This window comes from Ochlerotatus camptorhynchus, unplaced genomic scaffold (genome assembly GCF_037179485.1).
Source record: "Ochlerotatus camptorhynchus isolate MF236.1 unplaced genomic scaffold, CSIRO-AGI_Acam_v1.1 ptg000330l, whole genome shotgun sequence".
Classification (NCBI taxonomy): domain Eukaryota; kingdom Metazoa; phylum Arthropoda; class Insecta; order Diptera; family Culicidae; genus Ochlerotatus; species Ochlerotatus camptorhynchus.
In genome coordinates this window covers 17,408,771-17,429,990 of record NW_027040818.1, presented here as the reverse complement: position 1 = coordinate 17,429,990, position 21,220 = coordinate 17,408,771, and the positions used below count along the sequence as shown (strand labels likewise).

General features: G+C 40.2%; 1 protein-coding gene across 2 annotated transcripts in view; it reads right to left on the bottom strand.

Annotated features, from left to right (window-relative positions):
* Nucleotides 1-21,220, bottom strand: part of Ack-like (activated Cdc42 kinase-like) — a 124,700-nt gene that overhangs the window by 2,989 nt on the left and 100,491 nt on the right. The window contains exon 8 of one of the 2 annotated variants that reach the window (XM_065230379.1): nucleotides 1,006-2,532. In XM_065230379.1, the coding sequence (XP_065086451.1) occupies nucleotides 1,006-2,532 (1,527 nt within the window). Of the gene's footprint in view, nucleotides 1-1,005; nucleotides 2,533-12,969; nucleotides 15,304-21,220 lie in introns of those variants that run through there. The other variant, XM_065230378.1, reaches the window with a different exon arrangement.

Here is a 21,220-nt window from a genome sequence, read left to right as displayed (position 1 = left end):
ACTACTAGAAGGAGGATAGTTTCCAAATTTTCCAAGTAAAACAGACGCTTTTTGGGGCAAATTGGTCCATAAAGAAAAACTTATTATTTCCCGTGGAAACTATTGCTTGAATCGTGTAAGAAAACATGTTTGAAAACTATTTGTTATTATTTCGGTATGGATCGGAGATGTTTTCATGGCAAATTATGCATAACAAGTTTGCACCCACAAGGAGACCTCCTGCGCAGCTGCATTTTTCAGAAAATGGTAAATATGTGCGATTTTTACTAAGATGAAAGTGGAAATTAAGTGAATTTACTTAGGAAAGGTTGTATCATGCTGGTGGTAATATAGATTGGTTGTATAGGACGCCAATATTCAATAAATGTTCATTTTGGCCTTTTTAAGCAAACATATTGATACTCACAATTTTTGACGGAAAACGCACCGGAACTTGATTCACTCAACACGCACCATACTATAAAATGGTGCTAGATGGTCTTCAAAGTGATAACAAGATGACAAATCATCTTTATTTTGAGTAATTGAGCAATTTACTTCTGTTTACCATCATATTTACGATGCAGCATTGATGGAGCCAGGAAATGAAATGAATATATCTTATGAAAGTTAACCTGGAAAAGTCAAAGATGCACCACAGACAAACAGACATAACACATTGAATATTTCTCACTGTAAAACATCGTCGCTAAAACATTACCGCCATCTGTTAAGTACACTGTGGTGGGTAGTACGCTAAATAGATGCCGGTAGTGTGTAAACGTCAAACTAAAGGGAAATGACTATGCGCGCCACAGGTGGCGGTGCTACCAACTACGATACTATTAAATTGACTTGTTCGCACAGCGTTTCCATTTTGGCTTAATCACTCCTCTCCACACCGGTCGTTGCTATCAGAGTCATAATTTAAGTTACCGTTTTCCACACCGGCAAAACAAACTTTTGACGTTTATTCAAAATGTGAATCGATCGACACTTAATATAAGATCAAACAGTGCTACTTACATTTTTCCCGAGCACCTTGGACATGATCCGCACCTCGTCCGATTCCAGCCCCCGGGCTCGTCCCTTCGGTTTCTCGGCAAACTCCAGCAGATCTTCGCAGCTGACGTAGTTGAGAGATTTCTTCAGGTCGCCCTCGGAGACGGACGCTGGCGACGTTGGCATACCGTCGATTTCGTCTACCGCTACCGCCGACGCCGACGTCGCTGAAGTCGTCACAGCAGCTACGGGGGGAGGTGGTGGAGCAGGTCGCGTCAAACTGCTAAACGATTCCACCATGGCAGCGTTGAGAGTGGGTGCAGGTCCCGCCGGTGGCGGCGGTGACCTTAGCAAGCCCTTTTTGTCGACCACCGTTTTGGTGTCGACCATGGTGTCGACATTGCGCAGGACCTCGTCGACGAGTTTGGTCGACTTCTTACTTTCTATGGCGTACAAGGCACTGGTGAAGCTGTCGACGACGTCGATCGAGGACGAGGGAGAGGATAGATCAGGCACCTTGTCGGAGTCGTTCTCCAGAATGGATTCGCAGTGCAGGGATGCGGTGTCGACGTTGAGATTGTTGTTGTTGAACTGATGGGTCTGGTAGATGTCCAGGTTTTCGTAGGTGGGATCGCGTGGGAGGGACTGACGATTGGCGGCATCCCGTTCGATGCGACGGCGGGTGAGAATTGTACTGGTTGCCGGGATGGTCGCCGGCAGGGTGGTCAGGGGCTTTACGTTGGGGAAGTTGTTTTCGACAAAGTCTTTCGCGTAGGCTTTTTGAGGGATCAACTGGATGTTGTTGTTGTTGACGTAGGAGTGACCAATTTCGTTCAGCTTGGATGAATCGGAGGACGCTTTTAGGAGTACGTTGTTCGAATCTAGATTGACGGAGTCGTCGTTTGGTACAGTGAAAACGTCGGTTTTCTCCTCGACGGGGGTGACTTGAGTGACCTTGTTAAGGGTTCGCTGCAGTCCGGATGCGGGGATGATCAGTGGATGTTTTCGGACGTGTCGTTTCGGATTGGCAGCGATCACCTTGTTACGATCGCGCGGCGGTAGAGGGATGGGATTTGCGGAGGAAGCAGTCGGATCCGGGTCCGGGACACCTCCACCGCCGGCAGCTGCGTTGTTGTAGGTGTATTCTGGGTTCGTCAGGTAGCTGGGACTCTCGCAGGGTCCATCCTTGTCATCAAGTGATACCAGATGCTCTTCAACGCTGTTCTGGGTTTGAATTTTGAGGCGCGGTCGAACCACGGGGAAATTCTTACTCCTCAGCATGCGTAAAGGGTTTGCATCGTCACCGTGGTTGCTGTCTCCGGTGCATGGTCCCGGCGACTTTGGAGCCGGATGTGAAGGCGGTGTCGTAAGGTCGATTTCCTTGAAGCGGAAACTTCCCGTTGCGGATGAAAACGAACTGCCCGTGTTGAACCTCGATCGGGGCAAGGTCGAAGAGGTGAAGCATTTCAGGTCAGCCGGGAAGACACCCCCGCCGTGGGGGTTCTCCACCAGGCTATTGTATGCCTGCCGCGCTTCTTCGGTGATGGTACTCTGGAAAGTGAAGATTTTTCCCGGGAGAAGGAACGGGAAGGGGGAAAAATAGGACGATAGGAAAACAGGGAGGACAGGGGTGCCAAATCAAAGCGCGTTCAGCAGCGGGGTTCAGTGTTTTGTGTGTTGTCGTTTTGAGGTTAGAGGCCAAGGAGAGCAAGGATTAAGTCGAAATCAAAGTTTGAACGTAAGATTAATATAGAAATCGAAACGAAAAAAAGAATCAACTTAAGTCTAAACGAAGTTTAAAAAAATAAATAAACGTAACCGAAAGCAAACATGTTTTCTTTCATCTTTCGTAGAGTTAGTGTGGGTTAGTAAGAGTTGGCGACGAACCAGTGAAATGTGTGTAATAATAAGAAGCAAAATGAAACAGTGAAGGTGTAAACGGTTGGTAAATGCAGGGGATTAGGTAACCTCACTTTTCGTTTGTATGAATTTGGACAGATTGGAGTGTCCAAATTCAAAGGCGAGGTTAGAAAAACCGATGCATTTGTAATGTGGCACAGTTTGTTTACAACTGGCAGCCGAATGCAAACAAACTGCTCAAGAAAAAGACAATCCGGCTCTGGTAACAATCGAAACGAAATATTCTGCTTTCAATAACTTTTTTTTTCATTATTCAATACAATCGTAAGTTTTTTTTTATCGATAGTTACAATAGTAATCATATTTAATACCGTAGTTCTCTCTGCTTTGTCTGTTCGAACGTTATTAATTTTTTTTATAAGTTTAAATATCACCTTTAGTCAGTTTTCAATGTAACTGTTTTAGTCATCAGCTTCTTCTTGTTCTGTATTCTACAGTATTTTGAAACAAATTCCTGAACTCTGTTGTATTTTCATTTTTTTTTTTCAAAGTTTTATTAATCCTGCTTCTTCGCGGTGCACTAAGTTTGAGTGACAGTACATATGTTCTGTTTTTTTCCCCGTTTCGATTCGAAACTTTGTTGTAGTCCCGGAAAGTGTTCACAGTGAGAGATAATAGTTCATTTTCCTGTGTTTGTGAAAGGAGGAAGAATCCCGGTTTTTTGCCCCGAAACGTAAAGCTGGAAGAATTATATTTTACTTAGTGCTGGAACCCTCTAACAACGATACTCATTGATAATAATAGTGTGAACGTCATAAGAGCATGCATTTATTTCCGTTTTTTTTTTTTAGCTGAACGAATTCATACTTTGGTTTGATTTCCATAAGAGTAGTAATAGAGATATACCGCCTTAGGTAGAGAAAGCAAAATCTTCCTGATTGGTTGTTTTCTAGATTTGTAGATAATACCACCGACTTTACTGAGCAGTGAGTGAATGATTGCTGACGATGATGTCTTCAGTTACGTATTGCTATGCAAACCAAAAAAGGTTGGAAGTTATAGTCCCTTTCGCATTTCCCGCCGAACAATACCAGAATCCATTCCGTTAGTGTCGTGAATTGTAAATAGAGATTTATTACAGTGTATGTGAGTTTTATTCCAACTCGGACTACAGAGATTACAGTAAAGCTTTGTGCGCGCGTCTGTGCGATCGAGTTTGCCTGATGATTTTCGCAATTTCACTTGATTTGATTTTAGTAAAAAAAAAACGTTTGTGTTTGTTCTTGTTGTTCTGTAATTTGGTGTGTTTATGTTCTTTTCTGTCGCATTACAAACATTTTATTTAATCAGTTATTTTTGTTTTGTTTTAGAGAAAGGTAAGTAACTCTGTGAGTAAGTGTATTTCGATAGTGTTTAGTTTTCGCTTTTAACCTTTGTTACAATGTTACAATAGTTTATGACCCTGCAGCAGTTTGTTGTTGGTTTCCGTTTCAGTTTTCTATTCGTAATAGTTTTAACGAACCAATTCTTAATAAATACGCATCTCTGTGTGTTTGTGTTTGGGTTAAAATTTTCGTTTTCCTTTCTGTATAGCTTTTTCGTATATTTCAACCTGTTTCTATGGTATCGCCATCACCTTTCGAAGCAATCCCAAACCTGCTATGTACATTTTCGAGGTTCTCAACTGATGGGCAAACGATTTAGTCTGGGGAAATAATATGGTAGAATATTCTAGTGCAGCGTTTGATAAGGTCACAGGAGTAATTTTCTAGAAAAAATAATACCGTTTGTGAACTTCAAGTTCAAAATCTGGTAGCGTGAGAATCGAGTTGTGACATGAGAAATAACGTAATTTTTACCATGTCCAGCTACTTAATTTGCCTTGCTATCGATGGTGTTATTGTCCATAGCCCAATTGGCGTAGCTAGTGTTAGTGTGTAGATGGATAGGCTCCCTTCAGAATTTAGTAGGTATTATGCAATCCATTTTTTGGGAAATTTTCACTGAAAAGTGTAGAAATCTCGCGTAACTTCTCAAAAGGTCCTAAGTAACTAATGTAAAAAACACCCATTTAAATTTACTTTCATTTATTTAGGATAATCATAGGTAAAAAATGATCCAATGTACAGTTTGAAATGATACCTAGGTGTTTGATTGTTTCTCCGGACATTTGCACTATGGTCAAACACGCAATATTTCACGACAAAAATCGATATCACGAAAACTATGCACTCTAGAGGTTGGACATCTTGGGAAGAACTTGTTTACAAGAAAAGATCTTCCTTTTGGCGTAGGTGATGAGTAGGGTGGTCCTCTTTAAAAAACATCATACAATTACATTTTAGTTAGGGTGGTTCTAAAAAAACAGTTTTTTTTGCTATTATTTCGATTTTATTTTGAGAACCATCTTCAACGAACTTCAAGAGCATGAGAGGACGCATATTTTAAACGTGGTTAAGAAATGATAGATGTTGTTTTACGAAAGTTGTGACGGGTTTCGTGTAAAAACAATCCATTTTCATACGACACTTTTCTCTTAAAAGAGCAAACATGAGCAAAAGTTTTACGCATACTGCAGGGCTGGTAGCGATCAATGCTGTCAAAAATAGTGATTTTTGTAACCATGTTGAAGAAATAAGTGACTAAATAGTGACTTACAGTTGTAAAAAAGTGACTAAAAAGTGACCTAAGGGAAGAAAATGAGTCGTTCTGATGGTGTACCAAATAAATGTTTGATGTTTTAGACTTAAATATGTACGATAGGAACCTTTAAAGCGAACGTTTCAATAGAAAGTTTATGACTATACCTGAAAAATCGGAAATTCCCAGGGAATTTTATTTCTCCTGAAAATACCTGGATGTCTCAAGGAATCTTATCATCCGGAAATTTTATTATTTTCTTACTAAGGATATTCCAAAGAAAATAATGCATTTTAAAATAAAAACATTTAATATTCCTGGTTATTTTCATTCACCATTGAATTGTAAAATTTTTTGATCTTACCGAAAACATATTGGCGGAACTGGAGAAAAGGGCCAAAAACTACCAATATTTTAAAAATATCTACTTTCAAACCGCTACATCTCGAAAAGAGTGCGACTTAGCAAAATTTTACTCAAGTGCTTTTTTATTGTAAACAGTAATTGGACCAAGTTTTGGATATTTTTCTAAAAACATGAGTTTTTTTAAAAATCAGAACTTTTCTGTCCATCATTTCTCCATCTTGAACTATAGTGCAATAGATGGTATTTTTTGCCCCCTAAAACATATCAACAAATAAAGAAAATACAAAAATCCTTTTTGAGAAAAATTGTTTTTAAGACTATATTTGAAATTAAAGAAAAAAGTTGGGTAAATTTTTTTAGAGTGCATATTTTACTCAAGTGCTTTTTTGTTGTAAATTTGGTATACTTTCATTATATAAAGTCGAAAAAGTAATTGGACCAAGTTTTGAATATTTTTTTTTCCAAAAACTTGAGTTTTTAGAAAATTATAACTTTTTTGTCCATCATGTCTCCACCTTGAACTATAGTGCAATAGATGGCATTTTGTGTATCCTAAAACATATCAACAAATAAAAAAACATAATAAAAATCTTTTTTTGAGAAAAATTGTTTTTAAGATTTTATTTGAAATTAAAAAAAAAGTTGGGTAATTTTTTTTAGGGTGCATATTTTTTTTTCAAATAGTCTCATCCATTATCTGCAATATTGCCGAAGATACCAAACCGATCGGACAAACAGTTTTCGAGTAAAAAAATTCTGAAAATAAGCTTAATATTTTTCTATAGGCCCTTTTCAAAAATAAGGCTGGATTCAAATTGGCGATATGAAGATGCAAAATGGCATAGTCGTTCACAAGGAACGTTTCAGCAAATTTTCAACCAAATAAAAATATATAAAAATAAACCGATTTGCGAATTCGCAGGGGCTCAGAGGAAAATTTCAAGGGCATTCTGAGGATAATTACATGAAGTTTGTGAAAGACAATGAAAACGGAGCATAAGACCTCGTAATTTTTTGGTGAATACTTAGGTGGTAAAGGGGATGTCAAAAGGAGGATAACAATTAAATCTGAGATCCAATCCATAGATCTTCAAAGAAATTCGGAAAATAATTCCAGGACCGATTGCCAAACAAATTAAGGGGAGAAATCTAAGGAATTTTGAGGAGACATGAAAATTAATTCTTATGAGACTTTCAATGTGAGTAGAATTCCTAGGGAAGGAGTGGCATTAGGAAATTTGAAATGAATTCAATGAAAAATCTGAGAATCTTTCCATAAGATTTCTTACTGAGGAGAATTTTAAGGCAATTCCTAGAAATATTAAAAGAAAATTGAATTCGGAGGATAGTTTCAACGACATTTTGAGGAATATTTCAATGGAATTGCGAGAAGTATTCAGAGAGAATTCAGAGCAGTGTTCCAAGTGAATTTCTGAAATAATTCCATGAGAGATTCGGAAGAATACGAGCGTAAGATTAGGAGAACTTCAAGCGAATTTGCATGAGAAATCTCCGTTCAATATGTAAAGGACTATTCTGAGGTCTTCAGAACAGCTTGAAAGTTCCCAAAATATTCCTGAAATTAATTAAACTGCCTTCAAGTTCTTTTGTAGTTTAAGAAACTAGCCTGATGCTCGCAATACATCTCAACAATGTTTTCAACTTCTGTAAACTTTTTTGGACTTCCTAAAGTTTACACAATGTTCCTAACGATCATGAATATTCTCTTAAGTTTTAATGTTCCGGTAAATTTTGTGTTATATATTTATAATTCCCTGAATCTTCTAAAGTTTTCAGAACAATCATAGAATTCTCGGAACATCCTATAATTCCAAGGAACTCCTTGTAAGTCACTGCAAATTTTCATCAAGTTAATGGGATTTTTCTGATGTTATCTCATCGTCCTCGAAATACTCGGAACTGAATACAATGAAACAATCTAAAAATATATAAATTTATTGGAAGTTCTCTGAAATTTCTTGAAAATATCGGTGCTAGCTAAAAGTCATTTTTTTTAATTAATGGAACCAGGCATGGAAAATCATTTGTATTCATTTCGTGCATTCATTTAAATTTATTTGCCCCTAACTTTTTCATCAACAGAATTCCGCAAAGTAGTGTATGGAACTTTAGTAGGTTTTGTTATTAGCTACAACTTTTGTTAACAACTCAAATCCGTATCTCTTATGTATGACGAACCAGAGCGAACAGAAGCCACTACCGTTTTTCAGTGAATGTATTTTACATTCACTGAAAAACAGTAACAAGTTCTGCCCGCTCTAATTCGTGATGCATAAGAGATACAAATTTGAGTTATGGCGAAGACATCATATCAAGAAGACTGGCAACTTTGCCAGAATCCAAGCGACTGATACAATTGCGCTGCGCTTGAGTGAAGGTGGAAGCAACGCATAGCAAAATGAGCAACTACACAAACCTTTCTTCTGAGGATGTAATCTTTGCTATCAAATTCGTTCGAAGCATTTACCTTTGAGCGGCAGATGATGCGATTGTACCTGTCTCATAGCGTTCGTATGAGAAAATGGAAGAGTTGCCAGTCTTCTTGATTTGTTGTCTTCGGTTATGGGCAAAAGTTGTAGCTAATAACAAAACCTATTAAAGCTCTATATATCATTTTGCGGAATGCTGTTGATGATGAAAGTTAGAGTCAAATGAATGTAAATGATTGCATGAAATGAATGTAAATGATTTTCCATGCCTGAATGGAACTTCATTGATTTTCTCTAATCAACTTAGCTGAATTTTCGAAATTTTTTAGATCTTGAAATTTCCATGAACGGTCAACTTCAGATTGGTGTATATCTGTCAAAAATGCAAAAAAAAACCTGAAATGCTACATTTCAGTGCCAACATTTCAAAGGGACGTAATTGCTTTTGTAAACAATGACTTTAGCCGTCAATTTCTCGCCCTTTGATATGTTGGCACTGATTTGGAAGTTGAGTGTACATACAATGCACAATGGTCTCAAAGCCGTATTTAGGAAGACAAAAATGTTTGCGCTAAAACCGTTGATTTTCGGCATATGGTGTCTTCCGGAAAGTTTCTTCATATTTTTTGGCCAATTTTTTTTTGTTAGTAAAATTAGGGTGGTCCATAAAGTTGGTAAATTGAAAATGTGAACTTTTTTATTATGTGAGATAGATCAGTGCAATGTTCTAGAAAGTTGTAGAACAATCAATTTGCGGCACCTTTGCTGAAGCCATCAAACTTCCATCTCTTATGGTTCATGAGTTATGAATTTTTTAAACAAGCAAGTTAGGGTGGCCTCTGAAAAATTGTTTTTCTATGAATATCTTTTCATACGTTCATTTCTCGTAAAACAAATGTTCTAGATACTTTTAGATCTTTCAAATGGAATTAAAATCTTGAAAATCGGTTTGATATTGACAATTGAAAAAGGCCAGTTTTTTAAAGAAAATCGCATTTAACTTTCCAATAAAAAAGATAGCAACTTGGTTAATTCAGCAAAAATATTTGCCATTGAAAGTTCTTAAAGTAATATGACAAGTGGTCCCGGGGGAATACGGGCAAGACGTCCAAGGAGGTTTTAGTGCAGTAAGAATCCCACACACTGTGTCACCCAGGCCAGTGAGAATGCCTATGACTAAACCAACAGCAGCGTTTGACAGTAGGCAGCATGTCCCAGGCTCAAATCGTTTATTTTGCTGTGCTGGGCCCGCTGTCACGGTATAACATGTTGCCTACGCGCCTGCTACTGGGTTGGTGTCACCACAACCGTGCGCCCGGTCAGCCAGCAAGCTAGCGGTGGCATGATGGCCTTTTTAAGGTTTCCTCCATAAAAAAAACACATGAACATACACACAAATACCTAGACATTTTCCGATGTCGTCAAACTGAGGCAAATGATTAATGGCGCTTGGCCCTGCGGCCTTCCGAAGCATACAAATGGTTCATTATATAAAAGGTTCAACCTTGATGCATTTTTAGGTCCATCCATGATTCATATTCATTGCTGAATAAAAACGTTCAACTACATCCTATTTTGAAAAAAAAAAAACAATATCCTTTTTTAGTATTATTAGAAAATAGAAAGGTAGACTTTTTTTACCAAACACACATTTTCATGGCCTTATGTTATATTCTTATAAAATACGGCATTCATTTAGACACAGTAAGGTTTTGAAAAAAAGTAATCGAAGAAGCTCCGAGAAAAATACCAAAGGAATCCTACTCTGCAGTTAATTAAAAAAAAAGAAGAATTAAAAATATTTTTTTACAATATTCCAAGCTATGTGTGACGCCCATGTCTGACACCATTTTCAAGCTTCCGGGTGGAGAAAAACCTTGGGAATGCTGTGAAAAACATCTCAATGTGGGTATTTTTGGAATCTTGATGACGTGTAGGGACCGGAAACCTATGTCTGACGCCTTTTTCAAATTCTATATGGCTTCCGGTTGGAGAAAAACTCGGAATTTTTGTAAAATATCCCACAATATTGGTATTTTTGGAGTCGGGGTGACGTGTAAGGACCGTAAATCGATGTCTGAGGCCTTTTTCAAATTCAATATAGCGACTTCCGGTTAGGGAAAAACTGCCAAATTACCCACAATATGGGTATTTTTTGAATCTTGGTGACGTGTAGGCACCGGAAATAGATGTCTGACACCATTTTAAATTCAATATGCCAGCTTCCGGTTGGATAAAAGCTGGGAAATACTGCCAAATTACCCATAATATGGGTATTTTTGGAGTCTTGATGACGTGTAGGAACCGGAAATCGATATACAAGGCCGTTTTGAAATTCAAGATGGCGGCTTCGGGCTAGAGAAAAACTTGAAAATTCTGTCAAATACCTCACAATATTGGTATTTTTAGAGTCGGGGTGACGTGTAAGGACCGGACATCGATGTCTGAGGCCATTTTAAAATTCGATATGGCGGCTTCCGGTTAGAGAAAAACCTGGAAATTCTGTCAAATTCCTCTCAATATGGGTATTTTTGGAATCATGGTAACGTGTAGAGACTTGAAACCCGTGTCTGACACCATTTTGAATTCTATATGGCGGCTTCCAGTTGGAGAAAAACTGGGAAATACTGTAAAATTATCCACAATATGGGTATTTTTGGAATCGTGGTGACGTGTAGGGACCAGAAACCTTGTCTGACGCCATTTTTAAATTCAATATGGTGACTTCCGGTTGGAGACAAACTGGGATATACTGCCAAATTAGCCACAATATGGGTATTTTTGGAATCTTGGTTACGTGTAGAGACCGGACATCGATGTCTGAGGCCGTTTTGAAATTCAATATGGCTGCTTCCGGTTGGAGAAAACTTGGAAATTCTGTCGAATCCCCTTACTATGGGTATTTTTGGAAACGGGGTGCCGTATATCGACCGGAAATCCAAGACCGGCGCCATTTTGATATCCAAGATGGCGGCTTCCGGTTAAATAAAAACTGGGATATTCTGTCAAATACACCGCCTTATGAGTATTTTAGGAATCTTGGTGACGTGTTGGGACCGGAAATCGATGTCTCACGCCTTTTTTGAAATTTCAGTTACAGAAAAATTTAAAAAATACTATCAAATACCCCTCAATATGGATATTTTTGCTTGTGGTGATGTGTAGAGACATTTTGAATTCAATATGGTGGTTTCTGTTCGAGAAAAACTTAAGAATTCTGTCCAATTGAGGGGTAAATATGGGTATTTTTGGAATCGGAGTGACGTGTAAGGACGGAAAACCCATCCGTATTTTTCTATTTTTCTGTATTCGGAAGCCACCAAATTGGATTTCAAAAAGGCGTCAGACATTGCTTTCCGGGCTCTACACGTCACCTCGATTCCAAAAATACCCATATTGTGGTGTATTTGACAGTGTTTCCATGTTTTTCTTCTACCGGAACCCACCATCATGGATTTCAACATAGCCTCAGACATGAATTTCCGGTCTCTACACATCAACACAATTCCAAAAATAATCATGTTGAAGGATATTTGACAGTATTTTTATATTTTTCTCTACCTGGAAACTGCCATTTGGATTTCAAAAAGGCGTCCGATATGGATTTACGAACTCTGCACGTCACCCCGATTCCAAAAATACCCATATTGTAGAGTATTTGACAGAATTTTCAGGGTTTTCTCCAACCGAAAGCTGCCATCTTGAATTTCAAAACGGACTCAGACATCGATTTCCGGTTCTCACACGTCTGTCCAACTCCAAAAATACCTATATAGTGGGGTATTTGACAGAATTTCCAAGTTTTATAGTTCACCAACCGGAAGCCGCCATTTTGGATGTCAGAAAGACATCAGACATAGTTTTCCGGTCCCTACACGTCACCCGGATTCCAAAAATACCCACATTGAGGGGTATTTAACAGAATTTACAAGTTTTTATCCAACCGGAAGCCACCATATTGAATTTCAAATAGGCGTCAGACATCTATTTCCGGTACAACACGTCACCCCAATTCCAAAAATACCCATATTGAGGGAAATTTGACAGAATTTTCAAGTTTTTCTCCAACCGGAAGCTACCATCTTGAATTTCAAAATGGCCTCAGACATCGATTTCCGAACCCTACACGTTACCAAGACTCCAAAAATACTCATACTGTGCGTAATTTGGCAGTAATTCCCAATTTTACTACAACCGGAAGCAGCCATATTGAAGTCAAAATAGCGTCAGACATCGATTTCCAGTCCCTAAACGTCACCCCAATTCTAAAAAAACCCATATTGAGGGGTATTAGACAGAATTTTCGAGTTTTTCTCCAACCGGAAGCCACCATCTTGAATTTCAAAATGGCTGAGAGTTCACCGGGTTCATCCCAAGTGACTTTTCTCACCTCACTCGCCAGCTGGATTCGGGTGACACGAGTGACTCGAGTCGTCTCACCTCATTCGCCACGCAGAATAACCCTGAGTGTAGTTTTCGAAGTTAAACAACCCAATTCGATCGGAAATCATAACTCGTATTTGTAGAAAAATTTCAAATAACATCATTCTGAAGCTTTTGCAAGATTCAAATCGGCCGAATTTTAGCAAAACTGTGAATGATTGATTATTATAAACAATTATGTAATGTTTTATGTGAATCGGAGAAGGTCACGTCAGATCGATTCGTCATTTGGCGTGGAACTGAAAACATCACGAGGAGCTTTCCAGGGAACAAGACATTTCGTGGCTTTTCCAGTAAAATCCTGTGCACTTCTAATTATTTTATTTGTATTTCCATCCCGAGACTTTCACGTAAAGTTTGAGGATTTTATGGAAGCTTATGCACAATTCTGAATTTGTATTGAACATTTGTTCATAATCATGGAATAAGGAAAAAGTGATCAGTGCAAAATTACTTGTAAATTTACTGAAATAACCTCCAAACGCTGCACTCAAAATATGAACAGAAAAAGAACTCTATAAATACGATTATTAATTAACTACACAGCAAAGAACATTAAAAGGTGCACCAAAAGATCAGTACGCTTGGACGGACGTGGAATTTCTAAGTAACCAAAATCAAAATAAAACAGCTACTTCCATTGTAACCTCGCACCCTAACTCAATAACCGCAAACCGCATTCCTATCAAACGATCCTAACCTCGCCGCCCTGCTTCCGGCTGCCTCACGGTGCCGGACTGGGCGGCATCATCGGTACAAACTCACGCCGAAAATCAACCGAATCCGTCTCCGTGGAAGACGTTTCGCTAGAGTATCGGTTTTCTTTTCCCGCTCCTACGGTACTACCGCCACCACCACTCCCAGTGCCACCAGGTGCCACCAGTCCCGAGCCGACCGAACCGCCAAAGAGCTGTTTCTGCCGCCACAGCATATCGTTGTGCTTAACAACGGCACCGTGGATCTTCTCCGGCCACTGAAATCCGGGTTGCGGTTGAGGTTTGATTGTGGTTGGTGGCGCAACCGCCACCACCGAACCGGGAATCTGCGCAGGCAGAGGGCCACTTACGACAGATGGTTGCTTTTGAGGTGGCTGCTGTTGTGGCGGCCCTTGTTGCTGGGCGGCGAAGTAGCTCTGGGTGGTTGGGCTCTTGCCGGTCAGCTTGGATACGTCAAACTCCGAGAACAGATACTCCCGTTCCAGGGTTTTGTTGGAGTAAGTCGTCGGAAGAGGATCGTTGGCGTACTTGGCCGGGGGTGGTGGAGGCGGAGCTGTTCGACCAAAATCGTAGATGTTGTCTTCGTCGTCGTTGTCGGCGTAGTCTGTGTAGTTGTATGGGTAGTTGTAGTACTGTCGATCGCTGTTGTAGTTATACTGGGGAGCGCTCTTGATGCTGGCGTTCGATCCGTACAGTTTGTCCTGACTACTGGCACTGTTACTGTTCGAACGCCGCTGCATGTACTGACGCCGTCGTCGGGAGTTTAGTTTTGATCGGATGTCACACTCGGACTGGGCGTGGTTCCGATCGAGTTCACTTTCGCTACTGGAAGACGAACTGTCGATCATACTGATCGGATTATAGCTAAGTCTACGTAGATTTCTGGCGCGAATACTTTTCGGCTTGTAGGTTATCACTTTTCGCGGAGCAGGTTTGGGTTGACTTTGCTGCTGCTGAATCGGCTTCGGTTTGCAGATGGTTAGCAGTTGAGCTTCGATCGAGGCGGGCGACTTCAGCTCGTAGTTTTCGGTAAACGATAACGATCGTTGACGATTCTGACACGTCCCGGTACTAACTACTGAACTAGGATCGTCAAACTTCCTTCCCTGCAGCGGGGTATTGTAAATCTGATACAACTGATTGATCGATTGATTGCTCGAGTTTGCAGTCTTTTTGACCGGAGACGAGGACAGCACTTGACTTTGCTGTTTCCTCGTCAAATCCGACAAGTATTCATTCTTCAAATTGTAGTAATCCGATCGATCCTTACACCGGGGGTCGATCGTCTGACGGAATTTGAAATCCCTTATGGGGATCCCTTTCGGCGAGCGGACACTACCTCCACTGCCGTTCAGCTCGGAAAATAAATTCATCTCGTATTGCTTTTTCGTCGGTGGACTCTTCCCAGTTACCGATGAGCCACCACTTCCCCCACCCCCCTTTTCACTGAGAACGGAATTGATCTTGGTGCCACTTTCCAACGAAGATCCCCTCATCAGGGAACTCGACGGAGGACTTTTCCTGTAGGGAATACCACTGCCGTAACTTTCCCCAAACAACGTCTCCGCCGAGTCCGCCTTCTCCAGCTCCTGGTACGTCTGCAAAAAATCCAGGTTCAACGCGTTCAACGTCTTCTCGATGTCCATCAAATTTTCACCGATCAAGTCCCGTGTTCGCTTATCAAAATGACGACCATCCAGTGTCGCAGTCGATATGTCCAAATTGAACGGTTTGCTCAGCAGTTCCCGGCTCTTTTCGAAGCAGAAATCCGACGATTCCTTGTCGAAGAGCGGGATCCGGATGTCGTTGCTTCGGTAGCTTTCGATACCGGTTAGCGAGCGGTAGCGCTGTCGTCGTCGTTGTTACCAGAAAGCCAGATTTAATTTCCATTAAATAAAATTGGACAAACGATAGAGACAAAATGTACAGAACAAAATCGGTTGAAAATAGTGTGTGTAATGTGATTTCGAGCGTGTTCACGGCAAAATTGTATATATTTATTACGATCATTTCAGAGTGGGAGTAGTATACACAAAAAAGAACACAGTACAAAAAACAAGTTAGTAAAAAATTTCATTTTCTGTTTGGTGATTATTAAGAGATGATGGAGCGAGTATGCATAAGTGGTGGATTACAAATCGACGGCGTCGAATAGATAGTTGTTGAACTGTGATAGTTAGTCCATTGTCACACATAGTAGAGTGATGATGTGATGTTGAATAATGTAGTAAGTAAGGTGATGGTGACGGTGTGGAAAATTAAAACCAATGTTCAACACAGGTCACAAAACAGCAACAGAAAAAAAAACCGAAAGTAATCATGAGTATACCGAATGTTTATTTTTTTAGTTTGTTAGTGATGGGTTAGTGAAAAAATGTGGGATAATCAGAGACAGTGAAAAACAAATACGAAAGAAAAAACGAAGCAAATCAGGAAAAGGATACAGAAAACGAATGAGATAAAGTGTGAGATTTTTTTTTCAAGTTGAGTGGGAAGTGATTTTAGCGTACGTAAATTTTACGAAGAAAGGAGAACAAATATACCATTTGAATAATTCAAACTATTTGGTTAAAGAATAGGTTGTTTTTTTCGTAGTGAATAATTGACGATGACTAAAGAAAAGCTACTAGTGACGAAGAATGATTCGATGATATCGGTGATACACTACGGAAATGAATGACTAGCATGGCTCGGTGAATTAATGTTTGCTTAAATTACTAATCAAATTGGTGCAGCAATGAAATTGATCCGTTGGTTGCTCTTGGAAAATACCTACTCTGCTCTGAGGTACCGTTCCCAACATACCCACAGTCGAGGTTGCTTCGACTCATTTCCCTTTAAACATTTTGTTTTTTTTTTTAATTATAAAATTATTAGATGATATCATGATATTTCGTACATGTACGAAGCCAAACAACTTAAGAATTTCATAAGGCATGACTGATGAACATGGATAATTTTTGTTTCATAAGACAATTATGAATTCCATAAGCATATGAATAATTATCATACGCTACGAGCTTGTTCTTATGGTTCTTATACGCCTTTAGCCTATTCGATTTCACAAGCGTTGATAGACGTGAACGCAAATCACGGACTCCTGAACGCTCAAGGTTCGAGTCCAGTCTGCTTAATTTTATTGTTTCGACTAATTAAATGTTTCATAAGTCAAACTTATGATTTCCATAATAAATCCTTGTGGCGAAAAATCATACGTGGTTCTTATGAAAATCTTAAGTCTTTTTGCCTCAGTGTAAGTTACAGGAAGTGGTTGTAAAGTACAGTACGTGACAAAAGTGTATCACCCCACATTTTTTGTAGTCGGTTTGGCCCAAAATGCACACCAAACAGTGACTTTCTGGGGATGCATTGCCACTTGGTGGACCTCGTGTGGATTGGCCTTGTCCCAAATTCGACAATTCTGCTTGTTCACATACCCGTTCATCCAGAAATGGGCCTTGTCGCTGAAGAATATATTTCGGGTAAAATCGGGATCTGTTTGAAACTGCTCCAAAACCCAATCAGTGAACACACGGCGCTGTCTATGATGGTTGAGCTTGAGCTCCTGGGTCATTGGATCTTGAATGGGACTCAAGTCTCGACGCAGAATTCGCCAAGTTGAAGCCTGCGAGAGGCCCTGTTCTGTGTGTGCGGCGTGGAATCGACTGCCGCCGCTTCTCCTGCACGCTTTTGCGTACAGTTGCAATATTCTCGGCAGACCTTGCGTTCCGTTCACGCATTTGTATTTGTATTTATTGTATAAATCCATCTGACATCGTGGTCTTAATGAATAAAACTTAACTAAAAAAAAAAACTTTAACACGTTGTACAGAAAAAACAAAATCATTCTGGTCGATTCCGTAGGCGGTTTCGAAAGACGTTGGTAGAGATATTGAAGTCAAACAAGCTGTAATTGTCTTGGAGTCTTATCGAGACTTATCGAATCGATGGGATTGTTAGATCCGTACTGTGTTCGTCTCGTTGGCTGGTGCAATAGCTGTCTAGATCGCAGCACTCGTTGAGGGGCGTAGTTGTTGAGCTGACTCAGCAATGCAGGGCAGTCTATTTCGGAGCGTAAAATTTTGGCTCCTAAGATAGCTTGGCTGAACTTGCGTCTATCCAGTAGCGGTTCAATACCAAGCAGCGCACAGCGGTGCTCGTAGGGTGGTAGTCGTAATGAGTCGGTCCATGGCAAGCCTCGTAGAGCACATCTCACAAATTTCCGCTGCACTGATTCGATTCGTGAAATCCACACAGCATAGTACGGAGACCAGACGGCAGAAGCAAATTCAAGAATTGATCCAACTAGCGAGCAATACAGAGATCGCAAACACAGAGGGTCATCAAATTCGTTCGCTATCTTGAGAATAAATCCAAGTTGACGATTTGCTTTATCAACTATTTCCGAATAGTGCATTTTGAATGTGAGTTGATAATCCAGTACCACACCCAAGTCTTTAACATGATCAACCCGATTCAGTACAGTGCCATCGATAGTATAGTCATGTAGGATAGGATTTCTCGTTCTTCGAAAGGATATGATACAGCATTTGGACACACTGACTGCTAGATGATTCAGTGCACACCAACAACTAGCTGTTGTTGCAATTGACGGCAATCATTGGTGCTCCTAACAACCAGGTAGATTTTCAAAGCGTCTGCGTAGAACATTAGGCAGCAATTCAGAAGAACGTGGGACACATCATTGAAGAACAACGCGAATAACAGCGGCCCCAAGTTGCTCGGCTGATCCAATTTTCACGAACAATTGACGGCCAGTCAAATATGATCTCAGCCAACTACAAATTCTCGGAGATGCTCCTAGTCGCTCCAGTTTACCCTACAGAATATCGTGATTAACTGAGTCGAACGCAGCCTTTATGTCAGTGTATATGCTGTCGATTTGACCTCCTTGCTCCATTCCGCTGATGCAAAACGACGTGTATTCACACAGATTAGTGATGACTGAACGTTGCGGAAAAAATCCATGCTGAGATGTTGGAATGTACGTTTTACTGGCCTGGAACATAACATCATTGAGAATTATCTCAAAGCATTTGGATCCGGCAGGCAACGAAGTTATTCCACGATAGTTCGACACATCCACTTTACTGCCTTTCTTGTAGATAGGCTGCATGTATGACATCTTCCAAGCGATTGGAAACTGCTGGCTTCGAAGAGAGAGGCTGAATATAGCTTGAAGAGGTGTAATCAACATGCCACTACATTTGTTCAATATGCACGCAGGAATACCGTCCGGTCCAGGTGATACAGATGATTTCAGCTTCTTCAGTGCATTCTCCACCATCGTCTGATTAACATCGAAAATATCAATGTCGAATGCGTCCACGGGCAGAGACCTTGTCGCAGTTTCAACATCCGATGGAGACGCAGTTGATGCCTGAAAAACACTCGCAAATCATGCAGCAAATAGTTCGCATTTGGCTTCTGCGGTGGAGGCAGATTGATCTTCCATGCGCATGGTAGATGGAAGGCCGCTTTCATTTCGCTTAGTGTTTACAAAATTCCAGAACTGTTTAGGATTTCTTCGCACATTGTCCTGAGCACGTCTTACGTATCTGCCGTACAAGTAACGGTTATAGCTCCGATAGTTGCGACTAGCTCGTGCAAACGCCAGTTTGGTGATGCCATTTTTGCGTGCCGAGAAGCGTTTAAGCATCTTAGATCGAATACGTCGAAGGTACGGTAAGCGAGCACATCTACGTTGCTACACCGACAAACAGTAGACCAATCAACTTGAGAAAGCATAGAGTTGAGTGCGTCATAATCAACTTTACTAAAGTCACGATCATGTTCATCGACGTTCACAACAAATGGAAAGATTGCTGAACAATACACCGTGAAAACAAGAGCTGGATGATGAGGATCGATATCCACAACCGACTCCGGGGCCTCATCAACTGAACTGCATTGCGTATCATATTTCGTTGTCTCAACCCTCCAAAAGCAAGGCTGTCCAGAAGAATGCGGCAAGCTTGAGAAAAATTTGATGCAAGAGGATCAGCAAATGCGTAGACGTTGTTCACTGATTTCCAGACGATTCGAGGCTGATTGAAATCCCCGAAAAAGATGATCCCATCATTGCTACCCATCATTTCATTAATTTCCGAAACAATGTCAGCGTGAGATTGGATGCACTCGCAATCAGCGGACTTCAACACACACCAACGAAGATAGACCTTGTTTCGGATGAGATCTTTACCCATATGCTCTCCATGCTTGCACCCGAAGAGGTTTGCACTAAAGCTGCTTCGAGTTTGTTAGAAACAGCTATTAAAACACCTCCACCACGTGTCCTGGTACTGTTCAAAGCAGAACGATCGATTCGATAAACGCTGAATCCATCACCGAACAATTGACATGATTTAATTCGGTCGTCGAGCCATGTTTCCGTGAAAACAAACACATCATAACTGTTTTCCGAGGATGCAAGGGTGGTGGTTGAGCGTTCACCGAACCAGTTTCCTCGAATTTGTTCACCACATTGCGAATAGTCCTCACGGTAGGACGATTATTGCCACCGCTCGGAACGTTGCTAGCAAAGAACACTTACTTTGATAAAACATTTTTTTCATTTGCTGGACGATATAACTCTCCATGGTAATTTGGCAAGACATAGCTAATTTGACACTAGTAGCTTCAACAATATGGCCACTATGAACAATTTAAGATAGGAAATCCCTTTCGGAAAACCCTTTATATGCTTTTGATCTTATTAAAATCCATTCCGCATTTAAGCACGTTTGGCATAACGGACATGTGGCGTAACCGTTACGAATCGTTGAAGCACTAAGCATATTTCTAGGTATGAGTGTTGGCTAATTGTTGCAGTAGATTTTTCCTTCTTTCAAACATGAGCAGTTCTTCCAAGCCGTAAAATACCATGGAAGAACGGGTTTGATTTTGTGAAAGATCGACCAGCAATTAAAATAGTCAGGGTGGTCAGCGAACCGGGAAAAACGGGAAATAAGTGGAAATTTTGAAAAGAATCTAGGAAAACCGAGAATTCTGGGAGAACCGAGTAAAATCAATAAACCTAAGCATACGGTCGTCGGTCACTTATATTATAGTTTGTATTTTTTTACAAACCAGGAACACGCTCAGATGTGGTCGATGGGTCCTGAGCAGTGCTGATAACAATCATTCCTTCTACACACTGAACCAAATCACCCTCCATTTATAGAATGAAACATCATTCAGTTGCATCCAATTTCAATGTTTGTGAAAACCGTATGACAAAATCAGCCGGATGAATTTCTATTCGGAAACATGTGATGCTCTGTGAATGAATGAATGAATATTGACATGTTTTTGTATGTATTTCGTTAACAAAAATATAACATATATAATGAAAAACATTCAGTATGAAAACGGATGGAATATCATTTGAGATAGTCCCATAGCTAAAATCATTTGATTTCCTTGTGTTGACAAAATCAGAAATCAATTGATCAGTCCGCATCGTGCTCTCTTGCCGTGCGGATCTATTTGCTTTTTGCTGAAGGAAGTGTTACTAATACCTAAAGCTACAACAAATTAAAAGCAGCACAACAGCAGTGCTCAACCTGTAAAACATTTTCTACCTTGTTCAACTCTTATTCCTCTTCGATCCTTGTTTGGACCCTACCCGTGGTAATCCTGCTTGGATATCGATTTGGAAAATTCCTCTTCGATCCTTCAGATTCTTATAGTAATCTGCTTGGAAGTCGATTTGGATAAAAATTTACTGCCGCCATGGCGCCT